The sequence below is a fragment of the Eschrichtius robustus genome, chromosome 5 (genome assembly GCF_028021215.1).
Source record: "Eschrichtius robustus isolate mEscRob2 chromosome 5, mEscRob2.pri, whole genome shotgun sequence".
Classification (NCBI taxonomy): Eukaryota; Metazoa; Chordata; class Mammalia; order Artiodactyla; family Eschrichtiidae; genus Eschrichtius; species Eschrichtius robustus.
The window spans coordinates 27,249,561-27,276,813 of NC_090828.1; the positions used below are offsets into that span (position 1 = coordinate 27,249,561).

Sequence of the window (27,253 nt, forward strand, 5' to 3'; positions counted from 1 at the left end):
AACATTTTCCCAGATAGATCACATCTTGGGTCATGAATCAAGCCTTGGAAAATTTAAGAAAACTGAAATCATATCAAGCATCTTTTTGGACCACAATGCTATGATATTGGAAATCAATTACAGGAAAAAAACTGTACAAAATGCAAATACAGGAGGCTAAACAGTGCACTACTAAATAACCAAGAGATCACTGAAGAAATCAAAGAAATAAAAAAATACATAGAAACAAATGACAGTGAAAACACGACGATCCCAAATCTATGGGACGAAGCAAAGGCTGTTCTAATAGGGAAGTTTATAGCAATTCAATCTCACCTCAAGAAACAAGAAAAATCTCAAATAAAAAATCTAATCCTACACTTAAAACAACTAGAGAAAGAAGAACAAAAAAACACAAAGTCAGTAGAAGGAAAGAAAGCATAAAAATCAGAGCAGAAATAAATGAAACAGAAACAAAGAAAACAATAGCAAAGGTCAATAAAACTAAAAGCTTGTTCGTTGAGAAGAAACAAAATTGATAAACTCTTAGCCAGACTCATCGAGAAAAAAAGGGAGAGGATGCAAATCAATAAAATTAGAAACGAAAAAGGAGAAATCACAACTGACACCACAGAAATACAAAGGATTATAAGAGACTACTACACATAACTATATGAAAATAAAATGGACAACCACAAAGAAATGGACAAATTCTTGGAAAGGTACAATCTTCCCAGACTGAACAGGAAGAATTAGAAAATATAAACAGACCTATCACAGTAATGAAATTGAAACTGTAATTAAAAATCTTCCAACAAACAAAAGTCCAGGACCAGGTGGCTTCACAGGTGAATTCTATCAAACATTTAGAGAAGAGCTAACACCTATCCTTCTCAAACTCTTCCAAAAAATTGCAGAGGGAGAAACACTCCCAAATTCATTCAACGAAGGCACCATCACCCTGATACAAAAACCAGAAAAAGATATCACAAAAAAAGAAAATTATAGACAAATATCACTGATGAACATAATGCAAAAATCCTGAACAAAATACTAGCTAACAAAATCCAGCAACACATTAAAAGGATCATACACCACGATCTAATGGGATTTATCCCAGGGATACAAGGATTCTTCAAAATATGCAAATCAATCAATGTGATACACCACATTAACTAATTAAGGAATTAAAACCATATGATCATCTCAACAGATGCAGAAAAAGCTTTTGACAAAATTCAACACTCATTTATGATAAAAACTCTCCAGAAAATGGGCACAGAGGGAAACTACCCCAACATAATAAAGGCCATATATGACAAACCCACAGCAAGCAGCATAATCAATGGTGAAAAACTGAAAGCATTTCCACTAAGAGCAGGAACAAGACAAGGATGTCCACTCTCACCACTCTTATTCAACATAGTTTTGGAAGTCCTAGCCATGGCAATCAGAGAAGAAAAAGAAATAAAGGAATACAAATTGGAAAAGAAGTAAAACTGTCACTGTTCGTAGATGACATGATACTATACATAGAAAATCCTAAAGATGCCACCAGAAAACTACTAGAACTAATCAATGAATTTGGTAAGGTTGTAGGATACAAAATTAATGTACAGAAATATCTGGCATTCCTATACACCAACAACAAAAAATCAGAAAGAGAAAGTAAGGAAACAATCCCATTCACCATCGCAACAAAAAGAATAAAATACCTAGGAATAAACCTGCCTAAGGAGGCGAAAGACTTGTACTCAGAAAACTGTAAGACACTGATGAAAGAAATCAAAGATGACATAAACAGATGGAGAAATGTACCATGTTCTTGTACTGGAAGAACCAGTATTGTGAAAATGACTATACTACCCAAAGCAATCTACAGATTCAAGGCAATCCCTATCAAACTACCAATGGCATTCTTCACAGAATTAGAACAAAAAATTTTACAATTCGTATGGAAACACAAAAGACCCCGAATAGCCAAAGCAACCTTGAGAAAGAAAAATGGAGTTGGAAGAATCAGGCTCCCCAACTTCAAACTATACCACAAAGCTACAGTAATCAAGACAGTATGGTGCTGGCACAAAACCAGAAATATAGATCAGTGGTACAGGATAGAATGCCCAGTGATAAACCCACACACATATGGTCATCTAATTTATGACAAGGGAGGCAAGAACATACCGTGGAGAAAGGACAGCCTCTTCAATAAGTGGTGCTGGGAAAACTGGACAGATACTTGTAAAAGAATGAAATTAGAACAATAACACCAAACACAAAAATAAACTCAAAATGGATTAAAGACCTAAATGTAAGACCAAACACTATAAAACTCTTAGAGGAAAACATAGGAAAAACACTCTTTGACATAAACCACAGCAAGATCTTTTTTGACCCACCTCCTAGAGTGACGGAAATAAAAACAAAAATAAAGAAACGGGACTTAATTAAACTTAAAAGATTTTGCACAGCAAAGGAAACCCATAAACATGACAAAAAGACAACCCTCAGAATGGGAGAAAATATTTGCAAATGAAACAACAAAGGATTAATCTCCAAAATATACAAACAGCTCACGGAGCTCAATATCAAAAAAGCAAACAATCCAATTAAAAAATGGGCAGAAGACCTAAATAGACATTTCACCAAGGAAGACATACAGATGGGCTAGAAGTACATGAAAAGATGCTCAACATCACTAATCATTAGAGAAATGCACATCTAAACTACAATGAGGTATCACCTCACAGTGGTCAGAAAGGCTTTATGAAAAAATCTAGAAACAATAAATGCTGGAAAGGATGTGGTGAAAAGGGAACCCTCCTGCACTGTTGGTGGGAATGTAAATTGATACAACCACTATGGAAAATGGTATGGAGGTTCCTTAAAAAACTAAAAATAGAACTACCATATGACCCAGCAATCCCACTACTGGGCCTATATCCTGAGAAAACCATAATTCAAAAAGAGACATGTATCCCAATGTTCATTGCAGCACTATTTACAGTAGCCAGGACATGGAAGCAACCTAAGTGTCCATCGACAGATGAATGGATAAAGAAGATGTGGCACATATATACAATGGAATATTAGCCATAAAAAGAAATGAAATTGAGTTATTTGTAGTGAGGTGGATGGACATAGACTCTGTCATACAGAGTGAAGTAAGTCAGAAAGAGGAAAACAAATACTGTATGCTAACACATATATATGGAATCTAAAAAAAAAATGGTACTGATGAACCTAGTTGCAGGGCAGGAATAAAGAGGTAGACATAGAGAATGGACTTGAGGACATGGGGAGGGGGAAGGGTAAGCTGGGACGAAGTGAGAGAGTGGTATGGACATATATACACTACTGAATGTAAAATAGATAGCTAGTGGGAAGCAGCAGCATAGCACAGGGAGATCAGCTCAGTGCTCTACGATGATCTAGAGGGGTGGGATAGGGAGGATGGGAGGGAGGCTCAAGAGGGAGGGGATATGGGGATATATGTATGCACATGGCTGATTCACTTTGTTGTACAGCAGAAATTAACACAGTATTGTGAAGCAGTTATACGCCAATTAAGATCTATTAAAAGAATAAGTAAATAAAACGTTTGAGATCAGCAATGTTCAGAGGAAGCATATGACTGCTGACCAAGCAGAAAGGACTTCAGAAACCTCTTTGCCTCTCCTCTGTGATCCCATTGTCCAATTCTCCTCTCGTGAAGAAAGAATTTAACCTTCAAGAAGGATGGTCTGGAAATTTTCTCTGCATCTTATTGGTGATTTCACCAGATGCGGTCTTGCCTCCCTTACTTGCTAAATGGCAGGATATACAGTTTTTACGTGTATCTGAAGGCTCCAAGGAGGGTTCTGAATACTCTCAATGTAAGTAAAGAATAGACAGTGATGGCCCCCTCGTTCTGGGTGGGGAGAGCTGCCCCAAGATGCTCTCATCACTGATCTAATTTGCATGGCTGCCTCCTGCCTCTTAAGAGAAGTACCTGAAAGCCTCCTGGGCTGTCAGGGAGGGAACTGGATCATAAACTCTCTGGTGACTTGAGAGATTGAACTGTTTGTATACTTATTGGCTAATGGCACATTATCTTCTACATAGTGCCTGTTCAGATCTTGCCTATGTTTTGACTGGTTTGTGTTTTTCAGAGAGTGTCTCTTGAACAAGGGTCAGAAAGCCTGCTGACCAGCTGCCTATTTTTGTAAATAGTGTTGAATCAAAAGGTGCTTGTTAAGAACCCTCCTACACTGTTGGTGGGAATGTAAATTGGTGCAGCCACTATGGAGAACAGTATGGAGGTTCCTTAAAAAACTAAACATAGAGTTGCCATATGATCCAGCAATCCCGTTCCTGTGCATATATCTGGATAAAACTATAATTCAAAAAGATTCATGCACCTCAGTGTTCATAGCAGCACTATTTACAATAGCTAAGACATGGGAACAACCTAAATGTCCACTGACAGATGAATGGATAAAGAAGATGTGGTATATATATATATATATATATATATATATATATATATATATATACATACATACATACATACATACATACATACATATACACACACACAATGGAATATTACTCAGCCATAAAAAGAATGAAATAATGTCATTTGCAGCAACATAGATGGGCCTCAAGATTTTCATACTAAGTGAAGTAAGCCAGACAGAGAAAGACAAATACCATATGATATCACTTATATATGGAATCTAAAACATGACACAAATGAACTTATCTACCAAACAGAAACAGACTCACAGACATAGAGAACAGACTTGTCATTGCCAAAGGGTAGGGAATGTGGGGGAGGGATGGACTGGGAGTTTGGGGTTAACAGATGCAAACTATTATAAATAGAATAGATAAACAACAAGGTTCTACTGTATAGCACAGGGAACTATAGTCAATATCCTGTGAAAAACCATGATGAAAAAGAATATGAAAAAGAAAATATATGTATATATGTATGACTGAATCACTGCTGTAGAGTAGAAATTAACACAACATTATAAATCAGCTATATTTCAATAAATTAAAAAAGAATATTATAAACATCTTTTTGTTAATAAATGTGAATATTTGGATTAAATTAACAAATTCCTAGGAAAAAAATCAATTTGCCCAATCTGCTCCCAGGAGAAATCTTAATCATATTACATAAATTAAATCTGTAATTAAAAACCTTCCTACAAAGAAATTTTTAGATCTAGAAGGTTCTACCAGTTATCCCTTCTAAATATTTAAAGAACAAATAACTCTGGTCTTACACAAACACTTCCAGAGGGTTAACGCTACACAAAACTAAAAAGCATTATTGAATAAAATTGAAGAGCTCCTAAATGAATGATGGGACACAAGTTAATGGAGGATAGACCATTTTATACATTAGAAGACTTATTAAAGATACTAATTCTTCAGTTTTAACGAACTTTGTATTCAAAGTAAGGCTGCTGTGGAAGCTTTCTTATGGAAATTAACAAGGTGATTCTAATAGAAATGAATATAGCCAAAAATAGAACAGGCCGTCCTGCAGAAGAAGAACAAAGCTGGAGGATTTACACCTACGTGAAAAAAAGAAATCAGACACAGTAGAGTACCCAGCAAATGTCACCAATTATATGCATTTCAAAAACAGACAAAATAATTTTTGGCGTTAGAAGTTAGAATGGCAGTGACCAACAGGGGAGAGTAGTGGCTGGTCGAGGGCCTGGGTAGGGCTTCTAAGGTACTGCTAATGTTCTTCTTGAACTGGTGGTGGTTACACAGATGTGTCTACTTTGTGAAAATTTATTGAGCAGTACACATAGGTTTTGTATGCTTTTTAATATGTAGGTTGGACTTCACTAAAAAGTTTACTTTAAAAATAGCTGCCTCAGAGATTCTCAAAATCAGCCAGTTCTGGGGATCAACCAGTTCCAAGGGCATAGCACTGTAAACACTGAGCATGATGTACCAGCCAGGCCTTTATCTGACCCTACCAGGAAGTCAGATTAAAATCAGAGGAGATGGAGACATTCCATATCTAAGATCAATAACAGTGCTGGCCTCTTCAATAAGTGGTACTGGGAAAACTGGACAGCTACATGTAAAAGAACAAAATTAGAACACTCCCTAACACCATACACAAAAATAAACTAAAAATGGATTAAAGACCTAAATGTAAGGCCAGCCACTATAAAACTCTTAGAGGAAAACATAGGCAGAACGCTCTAGGATATAAATCACAGCAAGATCCTTTTTGACCCACCTCCTAGAGAAATGCAAATTAAAACAAAAATAAACAAATGGGACCTAATGAAACTTAAAAGCTTTTGCACAGCAAAGGAAACCATAAACAATACGAAAAGACAACCCTCAGAAAAGGAGAAAATATTTGCAAATGAAGCAACTGACAAAGGATTAATCTCCAAAACTTACAGGCAGCTCATGCAGCTCAATATCAAAAAAACCAAACAACCCAATCCAAAAGTGGGCAGAAGACCTACATAGACATTTCTCCAAAGAAGATATACAGGTTGCCAACAAACATATGAAAGGATGCTCAACATCACTAATCATTAGAGAAATGCAAATCAAAACTACAAGGAGGTATCACCTCACACCGATCAGAATGGCCATCATCAAAAAATATACAAACAATAAATGTTGGAGAGGGTGTGGAGAAAAGGGAACCCTCTTGCACTGTTGGTGGGAATGTAAACTGATGCAGCCACTATGGAGAACAGTATGGAGGTTCCTTAAAAAACTAAAAATAGAACTACCATATGACCCAGAAATCCCACTACTGAGCATATTCCCTGAGAAAACCATAATTCAAAAAGAGTCATGTACGACAATGTTCATTGCAGCTCTATTTACAATATCCAGGACATGGAAGCAACCTAAGTGTCCATCAACAGATGAATGGATAAAGAAGATGTGGCACATATATACAATGGAATATTACTCAGCCATAAAAAGAAATGAAATGGAGGTATTTGTAGTGAGGTGGATGGACCTAGAGTTTGTCATACAGAGTGAAGTAAGTCAGAAAGAGAAAAACAAATACCGTATGTTAACACATATATATGGAATGTAAAAAAAAAAAATGGTTCTGAAGAACCTAGGGGCAGGACAGGAATAAAGATGCAGACGTAGAGAATGGCCTTGAGGACACGGGGAGGGGGAAGGGTAAGCTGGGACGAAGTGAGAGAGTGGCATGGACATATATACACTACCAAATGTAAAATAGATAGCTAGTGGGAAGCAGCCGCATAGCACAGGGAGATCAGCTCAGTGCTCTGTGATCACTTAGAAGGGTGGGATAGGGAGGGTGGGAGGAAAACGCAAGAGGGAGGAGATATGGGGATATATGCATATGTATAGCTGATTCACTCTGTTATAAAGCAGAAACTAACACACCATTGTAAAGCAATTATACTCCAATAAAGATGTTAAAAAAAAAAAAAAATAGTGCTGGCAGTACCCTGCCAATTGTGGATCTCACGTCATGCTTCCCGACCTTTCTTTTCCTTTCTTTACACCCAGGTCAAACCTTGAACTGTAATCTGTGCCTGGGATTCCCTCCTGCCTGTGCCCTCTGGAGAGCCCTTTGAGGTGTGACCTTCATCATCTTAGAATCTCCACGTCCTAGTTTACAATTTGATCTAATACACACTCAGGACTGACACCATGACCTTGCTCTCAGCATTTGTGGTGACCTGTATAAAACTGATCATGATGCCTTGCCTTGTGTCACTCAGGCTCTCTTGACCACCAACCTGGCCTGATCCCTCAGGGTTTTTTTCCCTGACTTACATTGACTCACAAGCCAACTATAACAAAGCACCCTTGGTCTTAGATAAGCTTCAAATGAATACAATCCAGCAGAAGACCAATCTTAGTGAGTATCCAGAGGTTCAGCTGAAATAAAAGCCTATAATTTTTCTAATAGGCTGAAATGATTGATGTTTGTAGTATAGTCTTTCATCCTACCTCCACAGATCTTCCCCAATGCCAAAAGAAATTGATCTCAGGGCTCTTTCTGAGATTCCTACTTACATGAAGCCATGACATGTTCCTGTGGTAATTTTCCTCCGTGCCGGCTGTACTCATTCCCTCTGGCTCAATGCTGGGCTCACTTGCACTCCAAGGACTCCCTTCTTCAAAAGAAAAATACCAAGAAAGGTTATATTGTTCTGTCTCCCTGGAGAGCATGTTGCTATGGTATAGTGGTCCATGCTTTTGAATCCTAGGGCAGACTACCATGGCCAATGGGTTACAGGGCATAGCATCGGCTTTAGTGGAGTAATATTAATAGGAGCTGTTCCCTTCACCACCAGCTGAACTGGCAATTACAAGGACATTTATGATCTCTGTTATGGTGGCTTCCATTTTGAGATATGGGAGCAGAGAAAAAGAACAGAGTCAAGTCCTTGAATTGCTGAGATGAGCAAGTTGTTGGCTGAGTGTGCCCAAATCCATTCCAGACTGCCCAGACCTCGCACGTGTAGTTAAGTAGGGACACCAACCAGCCTGCAGTGGCCACAAAGGGTGCTGCTACCGCCACTGCTGCTGTGACTACGGCTAGTGCTACCGCTCTTAACACCACCTGGCTTTGCTATCAGAGCTATTTCAAAGATGGGTGGTGCCTCGGAAAAACTAAGGGAATTCGGAAGTAACTGTGCCCAGCTGTGGACAACCCTTTGTCCAAACTCGTCTCTGTAGGAAACTGTGAAGGAGACATGTCACAGGAATTCTCTACTTAGTATACTAGATAACAAAGCTTTGTCCTCAAATCTACAAGCTTTTCTGGGTATTTTCTATGACAAAACTATGCCTCTACCTTGGATAGTTTGACTTAACTGGCTAGGCTATGTGGATCAATTTAAATAATTAATTCAAATAATTATTTCCCCCAAACTAATTGATGATACTCTTACAGCTCAGACCTGTAACAAAAGATGTCATAAGGTTTTTTCTATTGTCTCCTTAAAAAAATAAGCTGAATCTTAACTAACGCACAAATTAGCTATTTTCAAAGGCAAGGGTGGGTAGGTGTAGAAACATTTTCTATTTTAAACTCTCTTTGATTAAATATACTCAGCTTCTGTTTCAGCAGGCTAGATTGATAATTTATCCACATTTCCTGACTGACTTCTGAAACAACTTACTGAGAAAGAAGAGTTTTACACTTTGGTTTTCATACAGGGACTGAAAGGCAAAGAATATGCACTTCAATTTTTAACCTAACAGGTAAATTCTAGGCAGCTGGTAAGTCCTATCGGCAAGCCTGCTTAATCTTTTTCTCGTCTACTAAGACGATCATGAGAGCCCATAGGACTAACACATTTTGGGATTCAGAGTCTCTTTGGGTCCTATAGTGACAATCTACAACTCTGACTGTATATAAAGCTTATTCTCAGGAGTTTAACATACTTTACAATCATCCCTAATTTACCTTTAGAGCATCCTTTCACAGTAGGCAAGGAGTACACAGAATTATTCTCATTGGGTAGCTGGGGAAAACAAATCCCTGAGAAGTTAAGTGACTTGCTGAAGGTCACTAATTGTGAGATGTAGACAATCTTTCCTTTCTGAAATTTTGGTTGTTTTTACTGGGAAACAGAGACTTTAGTTTACAGAAGACTTTAAGCCAGCTATTCCCAAGGGAATATCTACATTTTGCTTTAAAGGTCTTGACCAGAAGAATAAAGGGACAAAGATCTAGATTGCAAAAAACTGCCCTTGTCATTAAAATGCTTTCTTTCCCTACTGTAGACTCCATATGCTCCCTGCTCAAGCTGTGGTCCTTGAACCAGCAGCATCGACTTTACCAGGAAGCTTGTTAAAAGCGTAGAATCTCAGGCTCCCATCTCAGAGATGCTGAATCAGGATCTGCGTTTTAACAAGCTCCCAGCTGACCCTGCGCACAGTAAGGCTGGAGCAGCCCTGCTCTGGAGGGCAACATAGCTTATGGACTAAACGAGTACTCTAACCCATGACTCTGCCCTCCGTCTACTGATGTGTAAGAAAATGGACTTGAGCTGTTCGGGGATTCGGGCTCTGTCTTCCTACCCCCCGCGTCCCTGCACGCCCCGCTCCTCTATGTTACCTAGGTCAGCGACAGTGTCCCTGCTCTGGGACAGCTGCAGCTCCTCAGCCTCGGACTCTGAGTCCTGCCGTGATAACTTGCTGCTCTTTAAGCTGCCGACCCGGCGAATGCTGGACAAGGAACCCCCCTTCTTCACCTGGAAACTGCGGGTTCCTTTAAGCTGGAGCAGGCGGGAACCTCCTATCCTGATCTTCCTGCTGGGAACTGTATTAAAAGAATAAAATAGGGCTTTTTCCCCCTTAGTTCTCCCCAGCCAGCGTTAGAGCCAAGCTCTCCCCAGCTTGTGCCTGAACAGCCTCCTGTCTTCTGGCCGGGATGAGCAGCCCGTCTGAACAAGGAGCTTCTCCCAAGCCCCAAGTCGGGCGGCTTTGCTAGGAGGGCAGGAGGCTGGGTCCACCACGAAGGGCTGGTGCAGCTTCTTTCTTGGACACACAGCTGATCGGTGCCGGGAACAACCTGCTCTCTCTCTGGCCCAGAATTCACAAGCATGAGCGCGCCCTCGCCAGGGAGCCCTCCGGGACTGTTAGTACGGTCACACGGCATCATTGCTCGATTCAGCAGAACCACCAACCATTTGTTTTTGTTTTTCTTTTGAAATGGGACTGACAGACTTAATGTGAGTTAGGGAAAGCCCTTCAGGGAAAATCCCTTCATTTGGGAATACCTCATTAAGAAATAAAACCAAGAGGCGCTTCTCTCTCCAACAGTCAGCAGCGGGTTCCGCTCAGTTCCTCAGCAAAGGCACTAAAAGAGGTGTTCAGTGGGGTGCTGTGGGTGAACATGAGTGTGAAATGCATTTCCACTGCACCTAATGATTTCATAGCATCCTCCTCTCAGTCAAAAGGCTGGGTGAGATATGAGTCCAAAAGTTGCAACACCCTGAATCAACCTTACAGTCTACATGAACCAAGAAGAACATGCATTACTCCTCTTTAGTGTTCTGGAAGAAACAGTCATCAGTGAGGAAAATAAAAGGGTAAAAGAAACACGTTCAACTTGAAACCTACATTTTAACCAAAAGCATCCATATTTCCCATAGTCGTATCCACACCTCCTTCTTTTTCTTTTGAGGACTTGGTGTTGTCGCACGTGGATATCGTAAGGGTGATTTTGAAAGTTTTCAGGGCTTCAAGTGATTATCAGGAAGGGGCTGTTTTTGTAAGGTTTCCTTCTTAAGACATGAACAAGATTTCTTACTAATTATTTAAGGCACAGCTATTAATATTTTAGTGCCAATCAGGAAGATTGCATTTTAGTCTCAAGTTTCTCACTCACAGGAGAGTTAGTCTGTGATAGAACTCATACAGCTCCAAAAAATGTTAATTAGTGCCATATAAAGGAGCCTAGATTCCTGTTGAATAAAGTGAAATGTTTAATCTCTGATTTACTCTTATGATTGAGAAAGACTAAAATTATCACCACTCAGCTGGCAAAAGCTTCATGGAGCTCCCTGAACACATCTGGATAGAATTTCACATCTAGACAGAAATTCTCACAGCACAGTTGAATCCATCCCTCAAAGACCATAATGCTCTATTTTAGTTATAGCACAAAACTCATCCACTGTATTTTTCAGTGTTATTTTTAGGTATAATTGAGACTTTATGACTTATCTGAAATGCATTTGAAACCGAATATACTTATCATTTTTAATGACTATTAATACAATTTATGTCAAAATAGATTGGGAAGTAGAGAAAGAGATTAAAGAAATAATTTAAAAATTTTTACAGAGGCACACTTTGGCATTCTTTGCCTGACTTCATGATATTTTTCAGCCTACAAGTACAGCAAAATAACCCCAGATTAATATGACATGAAAAAAAATTTAATTTTGAGAAACTGTTCTATCACCAAAGATAATTGGAGACATTTCATAGCACTGAAAAAAATAATGTTCAGAATTATGGCATTGATTATTTACAAAGGATATAATATAGTTAGAATTCAGATTTGGTAAAGTATATGAAAGACATCAGTCGAGATTCTACACCACTGAAGTTTAGCCTTTATCTCCATGACAACGAGAACTAGTATGAAAGTAAAACAAATTCATCTAAATTAGATAAAACATCTCTTTTCCCTTTTCTCTTACACCGCATATATCCATCAGCAAGTCCTGCTGATTCAACACTTCAAAATAGCGTAGGGTTTTGAAAGCCCTGTCACCTATTCCCTAGACTAATATAACTACCAAACTGCTCGCTCTTACCCCCACTCCAACAGCTTGACTCATCTCTTAAATACATCAATCATAAATACAAATATTATATCACTTTTCTGGTCAAAACCTGACAACTCTCAGACACATTTAAATAGAATTCAATTTCTAACCATATCTATAGACCCTATTTATCTGCCCTTTGCCTGACCCTCTCTCCTACCGCTCTTCCCCCAACTCATTCTGTTGCAACCTTGTTGTCCTTTTTGCCCTTCCTCACATGCTCCAAGTTCATTCCTGCATCGGAGCCTTGTTCTCACTGTTGTCTCTGTTTGGAAGACTCTTCTCTCAGCCCTTCACATGACTGGATTCTTAACATCACGAAAGTCTCAGCTCAATGTCACTTAGGACTACAATCCTTCCTACTTCAGGTCACTACCAATTCTCTGACCCTAACTTGTTTTCTTCATACTACTTATCTTGACTTGAAAGTCCAGAATTTAATGTTATTCACTATTAAGTTATTAACTATTAGCTAATATAAACTAAAATACATGTGGGAAATTTTCCCTGTTCATTGCTGTATTCTAGGAACCTGTAATAGCGCCTGGTATACAACAGGTGCTCAGTATATGACTGTTGAGTGATCACACATGTCTTGGTGTCTGTATTCTGGAATGCCAGTCTTAGTTTGTATCTGGAATATGGATAAAATGATCTGACAGATCTTGCTTGGAGATTTTAGGCAGACATTTTTAGTTCTAAGGATTATTTCATGTTAGTTTTCCTTTGTAGAATCCAAATTGTCCTCAAGTTGTTTATTTCAAGAACTGACATTTTTAGATGTTATACAAACAGATGGCATGAAATTTTAAATAAAATTTTAATAATCTGAGTTAGCAGGGTCCCTGTGGTCCGCATTTTCACATTGGCTTTAGCCTCCGGTATCAGCTTATTAAAAGGATTAAGGAATATTTCGGAATCTTCAGGAAGTTTCTTGCCAACTGGTAAAGGACATTTTATGAATATGTTCTCATTTTATCTATACTTTTAGTTTTCTGCTCCTAATTTATTAAATAACTTTCATGTACTTACATAGCCATTCTATGAGGAGAAAAATTATTAAGTATTTGTGTGTTTGAATATTAAAGGCAATTTACATAAATGATAATCATGAAATTAAAGTGTTCTTAAAAATTAATCTGAGGTTTTATTTTTTTAAATGGTGTAGAATTTACTCTGCTGAAATTTGACCATGTCAGTATTAGTTATTATTTAAAGTAGTTGAAATAAAAATTGCTAACATAATAATTTTGAATGGGAAAAAATCCCTGTGGGATATGTTTAAAAGATGGGAGTTTCACAGAATCATGGACATAGAGAACAGAATGGTGGTTGCCAAGGGGGAGGGGGTTGGAGGAGGGATGGAGTGGGAGGCTGGGGTTAGCAGATGTAAGCTATTATATATAGAATGGAAAAACAACAAGGTCCTACTGTATAGCACAGAGAACTATACTCAATATCCTATAATAAACCATAATGGAAAAGAATATAAAAAAGAATGTACATATATGTATAACTGAACCACTTTGCTGTACGGCAGAAATTAACACAACATTATAAATCAACTATACTTCAATTAAAAAAATATTGATAAAAAAGAACGTTTCACATCATATGCAGTCATCCTTATCAGGAGTAGTATTTGAACAAACCTTGACTTGATACCTCTTCATACTCAGAAACTGCTAAAATTTGGCTAATCCTTCCCGCAACATGGCTTCTGTTCACCATAAATTCAACACAATATGATATAATAATAATTTGCATTTTTTAAATGTTGTGACAACATCTGATCTTGAAATATTAAAAAGTTTTTTTCAGAATATATCCATTCCTTACAAAATTTTAAATATTTTAAATATGTTGTGTTTTCTTTATCTAGGGCTATTCCTTTTTTAAAAAACATACATATATTCTTTTTCAGATTATTTTCCATCATTGGTTATTACAAGATAATGGGTTTCTTCCCTGTGCTATATAGTAGGTCCTTGTTGTTTACCTCTTTTATATATAGTACTGTGTATATATTAATCCCAAACTCTTAATTTGTCTCTCCCCCCCACCCCCACCATCCCCTGTGGTAACCACAAGTTTGTTTTTCTATGTCTGTGAGTCTATTTCTGCTTTGTAAATAAGTTCATTTGTATCATATTTTAAGATTCCACATATAAGTGATATCGTATGATATTTGTCTTTCTCTGTCTTCACTTAATATGATAATCTCTAGGTCCACCTACATTGCTGCAAAAAGCATTTCATTCTTTTTTATGGCCAAGTAATATTCCATTATTTATTTATATATGTATATATATACATATGCATACACACACACACACACACACACACACACACACACCCCACATCTTCGTTATCCATTCATCTGTTGACGGACATTTAGGTTGCTTCCATGTCTTGGCTATTGTAAACAGTGCTGCTATGAACATTGGGGTGCATGTATCTTGTCTAATTAGTTTTCTCCAGATATATGCCCAGGAATGGGATTGCTGGATCACATGGTAATTATTTTTAGTTTTTCAAGGAACCTCCATACTGTTCTTCATAGTGGCTACACCAATTTACATTCCCACCAACAATGTAGGAAGGTTCCTTTTTCTCCACACCCTCTTTGGCATTTATGATTTCTAGACTTTTTAACGATGGCCATTCTGACTGGTGTGAGGTAATACCTCATTGCAGTTTTGATATGCATTTATCTAATAATTAGTGATATTGAGCATCTTTTTATGTGCCATGCCTTCTTTGGAGAAATGTCTATTTAAGTCTTCTGTAGGGCTATGTCTTTTGAGAATCATGCATTCCTTAAACTACCAAACATTTATGGAGTCACTGTCTGCAGAAAATATACCAATGGATAAAACTCTCTTTGACTCTTTTTACAAATATGCTGTTTTCTAATGGAATTCATTAGAAAAACATTGAAGGGTAATGAAACTTAAGAAAATAGAAAAATCAGATAGAGAAGTTAACAGTTTAAAGGAGCCTTTAAAGAGCAACTTAAAATTTTGCAATCTGTAACTCATATTTAGGATTTTCTGCATGGATTTTAATCTATATGCTCATGATACAAATAAAAAAAACCAATGATGACAATTATTTATTGTGTCCTTCTTAGGTATCTGGTACTGAGTTTATGTTTTACTTGTGTTGTCTCTTTTAAAGCTTTCAACATTCCAATGTGGTAGGTATTATTAATCTAATTTTACAGGGAAGAAAACTGGCTTAGAAGGTAAGCAACTTGGACAAGGTCACATAACTACTTTATTTTACCATTTTAAGATGCACATTTTTTTACATTTGAACATCTCTGAAATTGAGATTTGGCTTGCAGCTGATGACATCTTAAGATCACTAGAGCCAGGTGGCAGTTGTGACACATTTGCTATTGCTTGTGTTCATGTTAATATCTAAAGCACCAGCAACAAAATGTACAAAATGGGTGCCAGTGTCTTTTAAGTCCCAGGAGCCAAATGATAGTTGGGTGGAGGAGTGGGTGAGGTGGTAAGTCAGATGCGTTTGGGAACATTCCTGAAGCAGGGATTGAAGGTAGGCTAGCTTCATACAATTGCACGTTGGCTTGTGTAACTATCACCAATAGCTTTACTTCTTTTACAGATTCATTTAAGAAATGATGTATTACTAACACAGAGGACATTATCATATATAAAAACACAGACACTGACAATTCTGAGTTGAAAAGTGATTAAGAATTTAACTCTGAATTGAAGATGGTTTAGAAAACCTTTAACCAGTTTACCTGGCTGCACAAAGAATGATATAGACCGATAATAAAAACCTACATCTAATTACGTCTGAAAGTCCTCTTTCAGTAAGAATAAAGCACAAATTAAGTGATAAGAAAGTACTGCATAAGAGCTGAATGGGGAGTATTTATCCTTTCTTATTGGTATATAAGATAATGGTTCATCTTACAACTGATGCCATCTTAGATTCAATGGGATACGGAGAATTGCTGAGCTGGAATTAGAGTCTCTCTGACTGCAGAGTCCAACTCGTAACTAGCATGATTGCCTACCTCATTGAGTCAACACTGTTAGTACTGTAGAGAGCCAACAGTTTTGGACTTCTTTCAGTGCACAATTCTGCAGTTTAGACCCGAGATCAAATATCCCATGAGAAACCCTGAAACGTGAATTAATTTTTGCTTATCCATACCTTTCTTCTCCTCAACACCTGCATCTGATTTGAGGGTGTGGCTACTACTGTGAAGGGAATCTTTTGAGTCTTCATTTTCATCCAGGACACCAGCAAAGCTGATCTTCCTCTCATATCTGTGCCGGTCCAACTCAGGATCCAAACGAAGTCTGCAGCTCTCCAAGTCCTGAAATGTCAGTGAGGAGCACATGAATGCTGGCATCTCCCCAGCACTGCATTGGTCTTCTGGCAAACCTCCCTCCGTTTTAAGCTGCACACAACAGCATTTAAACAGCCAAATTTCCCTCTATCTAATGCCAGGTTTAGACTGTGGCCATGAAAATGTTTTCCTTAATCCACAGGTTAAGGATTCAGTCTCACAAGACTGTCCCCACTTCAGACCTCAGTTGTAAGCCCAAGTTGTTACCTGTGCTTCTAACCAACTGGTTATAAATTGAAGGTTCCAACAACACCCCTCCTCAGGTTCAATTAATTTGCTAGGGGGGCTCATAGAACTCAGAGAAATATTTTGCTTACTAGATCACTGGTTTATCATAAAAGGATATAATCAGCAACATCTAGATGGAAGAAATGCATAGGCCAAGGTATGGGGTAATGGTGCCAAGCTTCCATGCCCTCTTCAAGGGCAGCGCACTCCCCAGTCTTCATGCGTTCACCAACCGGAAGCTCTCCAAACCCTGTTCTTTTGGGTCTTTATGGAGGCTTCATTACATAGGCATGATTGATTAAATCGTTGTCACCTGGAGGTGAGGGGGTGGGACTGAAAGTTTCAATTTTCTAATTATTTGGTTGGTTCATCTGGTGACCAGCTGATCCCTAGGTAATCTAGAGGCATTTTACAAGTCACCTCTTAACATACAAAAGACACCTTGGTCACCCTCCATACTTAAGAAATTCCAAGGATTTTAGGAGCACTGTGCCAGAAACAGGGATGAAGACCAAACATATATTTTTATCATAAATCACAATATCACACAACAGAAGTAGAAAACGAATACCAAGGTGATGTTGGAGTTAAATCCTGAGGATTAAGTAAAGTTAGCTCGGCAAACTGGTAGGGAAAGGCAGTTCAGGCTTAAGAAACCTCAGGTGTAATGGCCAGAGGCTCAAAACAGGATCATGCGTTTGAGGAATCTCTCACTCTCTCTTAGGAAGACTTCATGATCCCATAACTGAAAATAAGCCTTGGGCAGTGTAAATATTTAGTAAGAGTTTGGCCTGTGAGGCCCCAGTGTGGACATTTGACCTGTTCTGTAAATGGAGACTCGCTCACGCTGAAGATCATAATTAATCATTAATCTATGAAGCACTTTCAGACTTGATAAATGAAAAATATATAAAATGCTAACTTTATTTTTATACAGCATTTTTTCTAATTATGACATAATAATCCCTCAGATTCAAGTAGTTTGAAAAACAAAAAATATTTTGAAAAACCCAGTTTGTACCAAGATTAAAATCTTATGCTTTTAGCTATTATTAATAAATGAAACTTTAGACTCTACATATTGTTTCTTCTTTTCCCTTTGAATTAAGAACAGAAGTTATACTTTGGTACTCAGAAAATTACATCACATCTAGAAAAATAAAGAACCACATGGAGTCTATTTAACATTGTCAAAAAATATTCTAGGAATATAATTGTTTCTCTTAAATTAATCCCTTTTAGGAAAACAAAAAACCTAACTACTTTCTATTTTGGTAGCCAAATTTAATTAGATAAGTTTCTTAGGTGGGACAAAAAGTAATAAAATAACAATTCTGACTCTCAAAAGTAGTTATCTCTTCCAACTTCTTGTATCTACTAGTCAAAATCCTACTTATCTTTCAAAGTTACATTCAAATGTGATCTCGTCCAGGAAGGTTCTTCAGATTTTTCCAGTCCCTTCTTTGGTCAACCCTGGCCCTCTGCTCCTTTCTTAAGTGTGTTGTTTATGTGTTGGTTCTCCTGTTACAATATAGTCATCTCTGCATCACCCCGACTCCCACCTCTGCATCCATCACACCACCTTGCTCACAGCCTTACTCTCAAATATTCATCAGTCTACTCTTCATATATGTGAACTGTGCTTTGCTTCTGATTCTTTAACTTTAGGAGCATTTGGAATTCAGCAGTGTATTCTTTATAACTTGACTTGTTAAATCCAGTTGATACAGTTGGTACAGCTTCTAGCACAATCATGTACAAAAGCATCCAATATGTTGTTTTCCCTAATGAGTGAATATAGATGTACAGAGACTTCCTTACTGCCTTTTACTTTATCATTATGGACTCGTCTTGGCGTTGGATGGGAATTAATTTGTTTAATTCCATGTTGCTTGGTCATCAGTTATTGGTTTTACTAATTCAACAGGAAAACTGGCCTATTTTAATAGACCAGCAGTTTTATAGACAAAATTCTCTAAATAATATTTCTTTGTTTTCAAGTTTGGAAGTTAACAATCAGAGAAAAATTGATTGTTATGCTTTTTATGATAAATCTTGTAAAAATGCTTTTTCCTTTTTTAGATATTATTTATCTGTATGGTTCACAAAAAGAGTGAATAAAAATGCTACCAGAAGTTGTTTTTTTGGGGGGAAAAACACATTAATTAAGTTGCATCTAGGGATCTATCTGGGAAACAATTTGTTAAGTTGGTAAAAATATGTTTCTCGCAACATTTTAAACCCTTTTGATATCATTTTTCCTTTTCTCTTACCGTCATTCCCCACCAAACCAGTGAGTGGTCTCCTAAGATTTCCTGACCCTATCAAATTAACCTTTAATTATTGTATTTTAGGCTCTTTTGTTTTCTCTTCCACACTTTGGATATAACTAGGAGTTTTTCAAGCAAACAAATATTTCACAGGGAAATCTCTTTTATCTTGGAAATGGCCTTATGACATTTCTATCAGAAAGACTTTTTCTTGGTAGAAAGTTTATGTTCCCTATTTTCTCCCATCCTCAAATCTCAGATCCCAGAATATTTATAGCTTCTAATGTGATTATTTTTCTGGCTTAAACTTTTATTATTCTGTACATTAGGGTAGTTATTTATTTTTACTGCTGTTAAAAATGTTACTGAATTAATAAAACATCCCAAAGATCTATAAATACTCTTACAGCAAGTGCTTTGTTAACACTTTAGAATATTTCATTTTGATGGTATTTATGCTTAGCCTGTTAGATTCACCATTTAGTACAATTTCTTAAAAAAACTATTTCAAGCATTTATAGCTTCTGTGTTGGTAAAACAGTTTTATGATACTGTTTTTTCTACAATAGTTAAAAAAATGTGATTTGAGTTTTCTTTATCATCAACTGTAGTTAGATAGGTTAAACATGAGAAAGCATCTTTCCCATTTATTTTATAAAGGTCACATCCCAATACAATATATGAACCTATACTTGACAATGAAAATCCTAGCTTAATGAATAAAAGATTTGTGAGACCTAGTTAAAGGCAATGAAAAATTTCCTCTTATTAACTGAATGACTGCAGCCTCTGTTTTAGTTTAATTTCTTGGCATTTTCTCCTAGACAGCCAGTTGATTATACAGTCATTTTTAAAAGATTTGATTAATTTTTTTAAAAAATGAAATTTGTTACAATAATAAGGAATATTAAACTATAGCTTTATAGTGTTGAAAGAAAGAACAAAAATAAGTGACTCAAACTTCAAGATTCTTATGTTTTTAAATCATAATAGGTCAAAATGGTGACCATTAAAAATCTGTCAATTTAAAAGTAGATGTGTTTCTGTGCTTTTATGAAGACTGGTATAATTAGAATGTTGATAGAATAACACCGACAGAGGCCTACAGATCAGACTTGACTTTAAACTAAACACGTGTTAAGTGGCAGCCTTGATTTGATTTTATAGAATAGTCTCAATATAATAGTGAAGGTGACAATTCAGAAAAATCAAGGTTCAGGATAACATGAAATTAAATAAGGGCAGTAAGAAGAACTCTCTTTTTCAGTATTTAAAGGGTGCAGTTTCACAGCCCACATGTCATATGTTTCTCTTGAAAACGTATTTTACCTATAAATATTTCCATTTTATGTTTTAGAGTGTGAGGAAACAGGCTGTCCAGACATTGGAAAATCAGAGTTAGAGGCACTGCTCAGGAATACCAGAGCATTTTGTCCCTTTCCCTCCCCTACCTGCCCTCAGGAACTAGGTTATGGCCTTGTTCATGCTGAGTTTGGTCAAAAAAGCAGGAGAGCTGGTGGACTGTAAAATTCACCTAAATGGAACCACACAGATTGTTAGTGTACCAATTTTTCTGGCAGAATAGTGTAAATCTTGTGTAAACGGGGAAAAAAGAGAATTTGGTTCCTCAGCTCTGGTTGGATAATGCCTATGACAAAAGAACCACCGGAAACTTGGTGCCTGGTAGGGAACAAAGGGCCAAGGAAAATGGGCTCTGAGGTGTGCCTCTGTCCCAAATGCCCTGTGATGACTCCTGGCTCTTGTTAGAATTTGTATCCTAAGTTAAATAAATCAGACCCTGATGGTACAGGAGTGTGTGTGTATGTGTGTGTGCCTGTGTGTGTCTGTGTGTTTCCGTGCACGCGTGCGTGTGTGCATGCACACACGTTCTTTCTCTGCCTATCCGTATCCACAAGAAATGCTGCAGAAATAAAATATATGTTCAGAGACATTTACATGCTAAAGACTTGAGTTTTTTCGCCCTTAGTTTAAATGAGAAAATTCATTGGAGGCACAGGAATTTATGAGTTGTTAGTATGAAAAAAAAAATCTATCAGTGATTCCTGGAAAATGCTGGCCATAAAACTCATAGTTTGCAGAGTAAAGGAACCTGGAGGTTCTCAGACATTCCCAGGTTAACTGACAGTGATCAATCAAACATTTTACCCAGTGCTACTATCTTTAGTGATTTCAAGGTCAATTTTAGTTCTTTTTTTTTTAATAGATAAAAGAGATTTTCTTTTTGTATATGAAAATCCCTTGGTTGAATTTTTAAACTATGTGATACATTTGGTCATTGGGTATTTGAGGAAACTGAACACTCAAAATCTAGCCACATGGTTGGACACTCCAAGTAGCCTCATTATTAATATATTTTACGTACCATCAGAGGCTCAGTGCGTGGTCTGGGCAGGCAAGAAAAGGTCTCTCGCAGGAAGGTGGTAATCTCCAGGAGAAGCTGGCATGCTGCCATCTTCAAGGCAAAGGGGCAGCCGCATTTAGAGGGGTTCACAGTACCTATGGAATGAAAGAGTTCTTTTACAAGCAAACAAACGAATAAAAAATAGAGAGGCACAGTTTGATGGACATAGCTACGCATGTGTAAAATCAAATTGCATATGAGAATGTTACCTATACATGTCCAAAATGAAACTGCAAATGAGGATGTTTCCTATACACGTTCAATTTACCTGGTCCCCTTAGCGTAATCTATGCATTACAATACACCTCTCTTTTTCTCCATTTTGCAATTCTATAATGAATGCCTCAATATTAAAATGTCAATCAATAAGCATTAAATTATTCTCCTCAAGGCATCATAGAGTAACAAAATGCAGCTCCACCAGACTGGAAAGCCTTTTAATGAAAACAGAAACAGAAAGCAGTCCTGCCAGATTTTCATATCGTTGTTCAATCAGATTTAGACAAGGTACAGAGCCGTGAACTATATTTGGAACTACAAAAGTCCTGTCAGCTCACTTTGTGAGAGACGTCTGTCTTGATGTTCTTAGAGCAGTGAAGTTGTTTCAGCTTAAGTCCAGATGTGTTTCTGTAGCATAAACTAGGATTACTTACTTGGTCACCTATATTATACTGTTTATACAAGTTAGCCTGTCATATTAAGGAACAGCTACACTAGAATATGCAAATATTCTCCTTTGCTTTGAAGAACACTAGTCTTTGAATGAGTAAAACATTGCATCCACCATAGACCAACAAATGGATTTTGCTCTAAAGGCAGACAATGGCCAAGGTGACACCAGAGACTTTTAAATCCTCAGGATTAGGTCTCAGATACATGACATCACAAATCATGGAGAAATATATTGATTACTTATCAGTGTTCAGAAAAGAAGACCAAAGTCATGCCTCTCATAAAAGAAACAAAATAGTTATCTATTTCCAATGAACCAGCTTATCACCAATCACTATATCATTACATATTAACCTTCCTAAAAATATCTCTAAAATACTTCCTGTGTATTTGGCTTTCTTAATTGAATATAATATATAATTCATGGTTTATATTGATAGTAGGTAGAATTATGGTCTTTCTGAAGATATCTGGCTATTTCTTCTCCATGAAAACCATTATATTTTCTACAGAGGTACTACGTGGCTGGGGACATTGCCTCTTATTAAGAATGAAAACAACAAACTCCTCTAGAATTTCCAGACTGATACTTGCTTATACCATAATTATTTTTTAAATGCAAAATGAGCTATGTATTGACTTGAAAGTGGAACTAAAGCAGACATTCCAATCTTATATTCAGTGGAGGCTACATGACTCTAGAAATTGCCTAGATTGCAACTGTTTTTAAAAAATAATTGAACACTAGATATTTAGTATAAACTTCCAGATCTGTCCTGGCAATCCTGAGGATATCATTTAGATTCTTCTTGTCAGTCCTATAGACGATGAGCTTGGTTTTAGTGGAGGCTCTCTCATAACTATCATCTGAAATATTCTGTTACGATGAACAAGTATTGACTTATAAATAACCTCACCAAAAAACTAATATACCATGCATACCATATTGGCCAATGAGACTTATGTGGTCTCATGGCGACTTGAGATCATTTTGGCCTATGAAGATACATCCATCTAAGGTTGCTTTGGCTCTTCTCTGTTCTGAAGGACCCCTAGGAGATCCAGGGCAGTTTGGGGATATCTCCTGGCAGGCCTAAACTAGGTTCTGTGATTTCTGGATAATCTTCAAGTCCTCTTACAAATCAGACCCAATACTATGAGTCATTCTAGGATAGCCTAGACTCTTGTGAACTTGAGGGGAATCTTTGGGGCCAACTTTCATTATTAGGCTAAAAGACTAATGTCAGACATTGGTATTTTGTCAACAGCTAAGTCAAGAAGATTTCTCTGATTTGATATGGGCTGAGAAAGAGCAAAATGATGAAAAAATGCAAAAAAAAATTACTGGTATGAAAGTGGAAAAGAAGACAATATGTTTTCTGTTATTATTATTTAGTTTTGTCCAATGTTATATTCTAGCCATCCTTTTACATTTCATGCCTATAAGGATGAAGTAGGTTTGGCATCACTTAACTAAGGACAATCCATAAGACATCATCAGGGAGTCTGAACTTCAAACCACTAAGGAAGGTCAAAAGGAAGAGGCTTCAATGTCTTCATCAGATAATAATACTAATTCCAAAACTGTACTGACATTTGATATTCCATAAAAGGCAGTGGTACACATACACACAAGCTTGTATGGTATAGAACACACATATGCACAAAATGGTGTTGAGAAGGATGTTCAGGAATCTCTTCGTCTCTATTCTTCTATGATGGGACTCAATTATACTTTTAATAAATAAGTACAATACATCAAACATTCACAGTTCTAATACTCTGAATCTTAATATTTTAATTTCAGGTTAAATATTATAATACACTCTGATTAAATATTTCAATATTATAGCTATTTGAGAAGCTTTTCACGTATAATTATATTTGCTCTACCACTTTTTAACTTATTTATTTATTTTAACATCTTTATTGGAGTATAATTACTTTACAATGGTGTTAGTTTCTGCTTTATAACAGTGAATCAGCTATACATATAGCTATACATATACATATACTTCCATATCTCCTCCCTCTTGCGTCTCCCTCCCACCCTCCCTATCCCACCACTCTAGGTGGTCACAAAGCACTGAGCTGATCTCCCTGTGCTATGCGGCTGCCTCCCACTAGCTATCTATTTTACATTTAGTAGTATATATATGTCCATGCCACTCTCTCACTTCATGCCAGCTTACACTTCCCCCCACCCCGTGACCTCAAGTCCATTTTCTACGTCTGCGTCTTTATTCTTGTCCTGCCTCTAGGTTCTTCAGAACTTTTTTTTTTTTTTTAGATCCCATATATATGTGTTAACATATGGTATTTGTTTTTCTCTTTCTGACTTACTTCACTCTGTATGACAGACTCCAGGTCCATCCACCTCACTACAAATAACTCAATTTCGTTTCTTTTTATGGCTGAGTAATATTCCATTGTATATATGTGCCACATCTTCTTTATCCATTCATCTGTTGATGGACACTTAGGTTGCTTCCATGTCCTGGTTATTGTAAATAGAGCTGCAGTGAACATTGTGGTACATGACTCCTTTTGAATTATGGTTTTCTCAGGATATATGCCCTGTAGTGGCATTGCTGGGTCTTATGATAGTTCTATTTTTAGTTTTTTAAGGAACCTCCGTATTGTTCTCCATACTGGTTGTATCAATTTACATTCCCACCAACAGTGCAAGAGGGTTCCCTTTTCTCCACACCCTCTCCAGCATTTATTGTTTCTAGATTTTTTGATGAGGCCATTCTGACTGGTGTAAGGTGATACCTCACTGTAGTTTTGATTTGCTTTACTCTAATGATTAGTGATGTTGAGCATCCTTTCATGTGTTTGTTGGCAATCTGTATATCTTCTTTGGAGAAACGTCTATTTAGGTCTTCTGCCCATTTTTGGATACAGTTGTTTGTTTTTTGGATATAGAGCTGCATGAGCTGCTTCTAAATTTTGGAGATTAGTCCTTTGTCAGTTGCTTCATTTGTAAATATTTTCTCCCATTCTGAGGGTTGTCTTTTGGTCTTGTTTATGGTTTCCTTTGCTGTGCAAAAGCTTTTAAGTTTCATTAGGTCCCATTTGTTTATTTTTCTTTTTATTTCCATTTCTCTAGGAGTTGGGTCAAAAAGGATCTTGCTGTGATTTATGTCATAGAGTGCTCTGCCTATGTTTTCCTCTAAGAGTTTTATAGTGTCTGGCCTTATATTTAGGTCTGTCATCCATTTTGAGTTTACTTTTGTGTATGGTGTTTCGGAGTATTCCAATTTCATTCTTTTAAATGTAGCTGTCCAGTTTTCCCAGCACCACTTATTGAAGAGGCTGTCCTTTCTCCACGGTATGTTCTTGTCTCCCTTGTCGTAAATTAGATGACCATATGTGCGTGGGTTTATCTCTGGGCATTCTATCCTGTTCCATTGATCTATATTTCTGTTTTTGTTCAAGTACCATACTGTCTTCATTACTGTAGCTTTGTGGTATAGCTTGAAGTCAGGGAGCCTGATTCTTCCAACTCCGTTTTTCTTTCTCAAGGTTGCTTTGGCTATTCGGGGTCTTTTGTGTTTCCATACGAATTGTAAAATTTTTTGTTCTAATTCTGTGAAGAATGCCATTGGTAGTTTGACAGGGATTGCCTTGAATCTGTAGATTGCTTTGGGTAGTATAATCATTTTCAAAATGTTGATTCTTCCAATCCAAGAACATGGTATATCTCTCCATCTGTTTGTATCAACTTTAATTTCTTTCATCAGTGTCTTATAGCTCTCTGCATACAGGTCTTTTTTCTCCTTAGGTAGGTTTATTCTTCAGTATTTTATTCTGTTAGTTGCAATGGTAAATGGAAGTGTTTCCTTAATTTCTCTTTCAGATTTTTCATCATTAGTGTACAGGAATGCAAGACATTTCTGTGCATTAATTTTGTATGCTGCTACTTTACCAAATTCCTTGATTAGCTCTAGTAGTTTTCTGTTGGCATTTTTAGGAACCTCTATGTATAGTATCATGTCATCTGCAAACAGTGACTGCTTTACTTCTTCTTTTCCAATTTGGATTCCTTTTATTTCTTCTTCTTCTCTGATTGCTGTGGCCTTAACTTCCAAAACGATGTTGAATAATAGTGGTGAGAGTGGACAACCTTGTCTTGTTCCTGATCTTAGAGGAAATGGTTTCAGTTTTTCAGCATTGAGAATGATGTTGACTGTGGGTTTGTTATATATGGCCTTTATTATATTGAGGTAAGTTTCCTCTATGCCTACTTTCTGGAGGGTTTTTATCATAAATGGGTGTTGAATTTTGTCAGAAGCTTTTTCTGCATCTATTGAGATGATCATATGGTTTTTCTCCTTCAATTTGTTAATATGGTGTATCACATTGATTGATTTGCATATATTGAAGAATCCTTGCATTCCTGGGATAAACCCCTTTTGATCATGGTGTATTATCCTTTTAATGTGCTGTTGGATTCTGTTTGCTAGTATTTTGTTGATGATTTTTGCATCTATGTTCATCAGAGATATTGGTCTGTAGTTTTCTTTCTTTGTGACATCTTTGTCTGGTTTTGGTATCAGGGTGATGGTGGCCTCGTAGAATGAGCTTGGGAGTGTTCCTCCCTTTGCTACATTTTGGAAGAGTTTGAGAAGAATAGGTGTTAGCTCTTCTCTAAATGTTTGATAGAATTCGCCTGACAAGCCATCTGATCCTGTGCTTTTGTTTGTTGGAAGGTTTTTAATCACAGTCTCAATTTCAGTGCTTGTGATTGGTCTGTTTATATTTTCTATTTCTTCCTGCTTCAGTCTTGGAAGGTTGTGCTTTTCTAAGAATTTGTCCATTTCTTCCAGGTTGTCCATTTTATTGGCATACAGTTGCTTGTAGTAATCTCTCATGATCCGTTGTATTTATGCAGTGTCAGTTGTTACTTCTCCTTTTTCATTTCTAATTCTGTTGATTTGAGTCTTCTCCCTTTTTTCTT

At 37.1% G+C, this 27,253-nt stretch overlaps 1 protein-coding gene across 3 annotated transcripts in view; it reads right to left on the reverse strand.

Moving 5' to 3' along the window:
- The window catches only part of UNC80 (unc-80 homolog, NALCN channel complex subunit), a 232,901-nt gene that overhangs the window by 98,177 nt on the left and 107,471 nt on the right, over positions 1–27,253 (reverse strand). For 2 of the 3 annotated variants that reach the window (XM_068543797.1, XM_068543796.1), the window contains exons 25-27: positions 21,580–21,713; positions 16,500–16,665; positions 8,029–8,129 (exon numbers count right to left, since the gene is read on the reverse strand). In XM_068543797.1, coding sequence (XP_068399898.1) covers positions 8,029–8,129; positions 16,500–16,665; positions 21,580–21,713 — 401 coding nt within the window. Of the gene's footprint in view, positions 1–8,028; positions 8,130–10,081; positions 10,286–16,499; positions 16,666–21,579; positions 21,714–27,253 lie in introns of all 3 variants that reach the window. The other variant, XM_068543795.1, reaches the window with a different exon arrangement.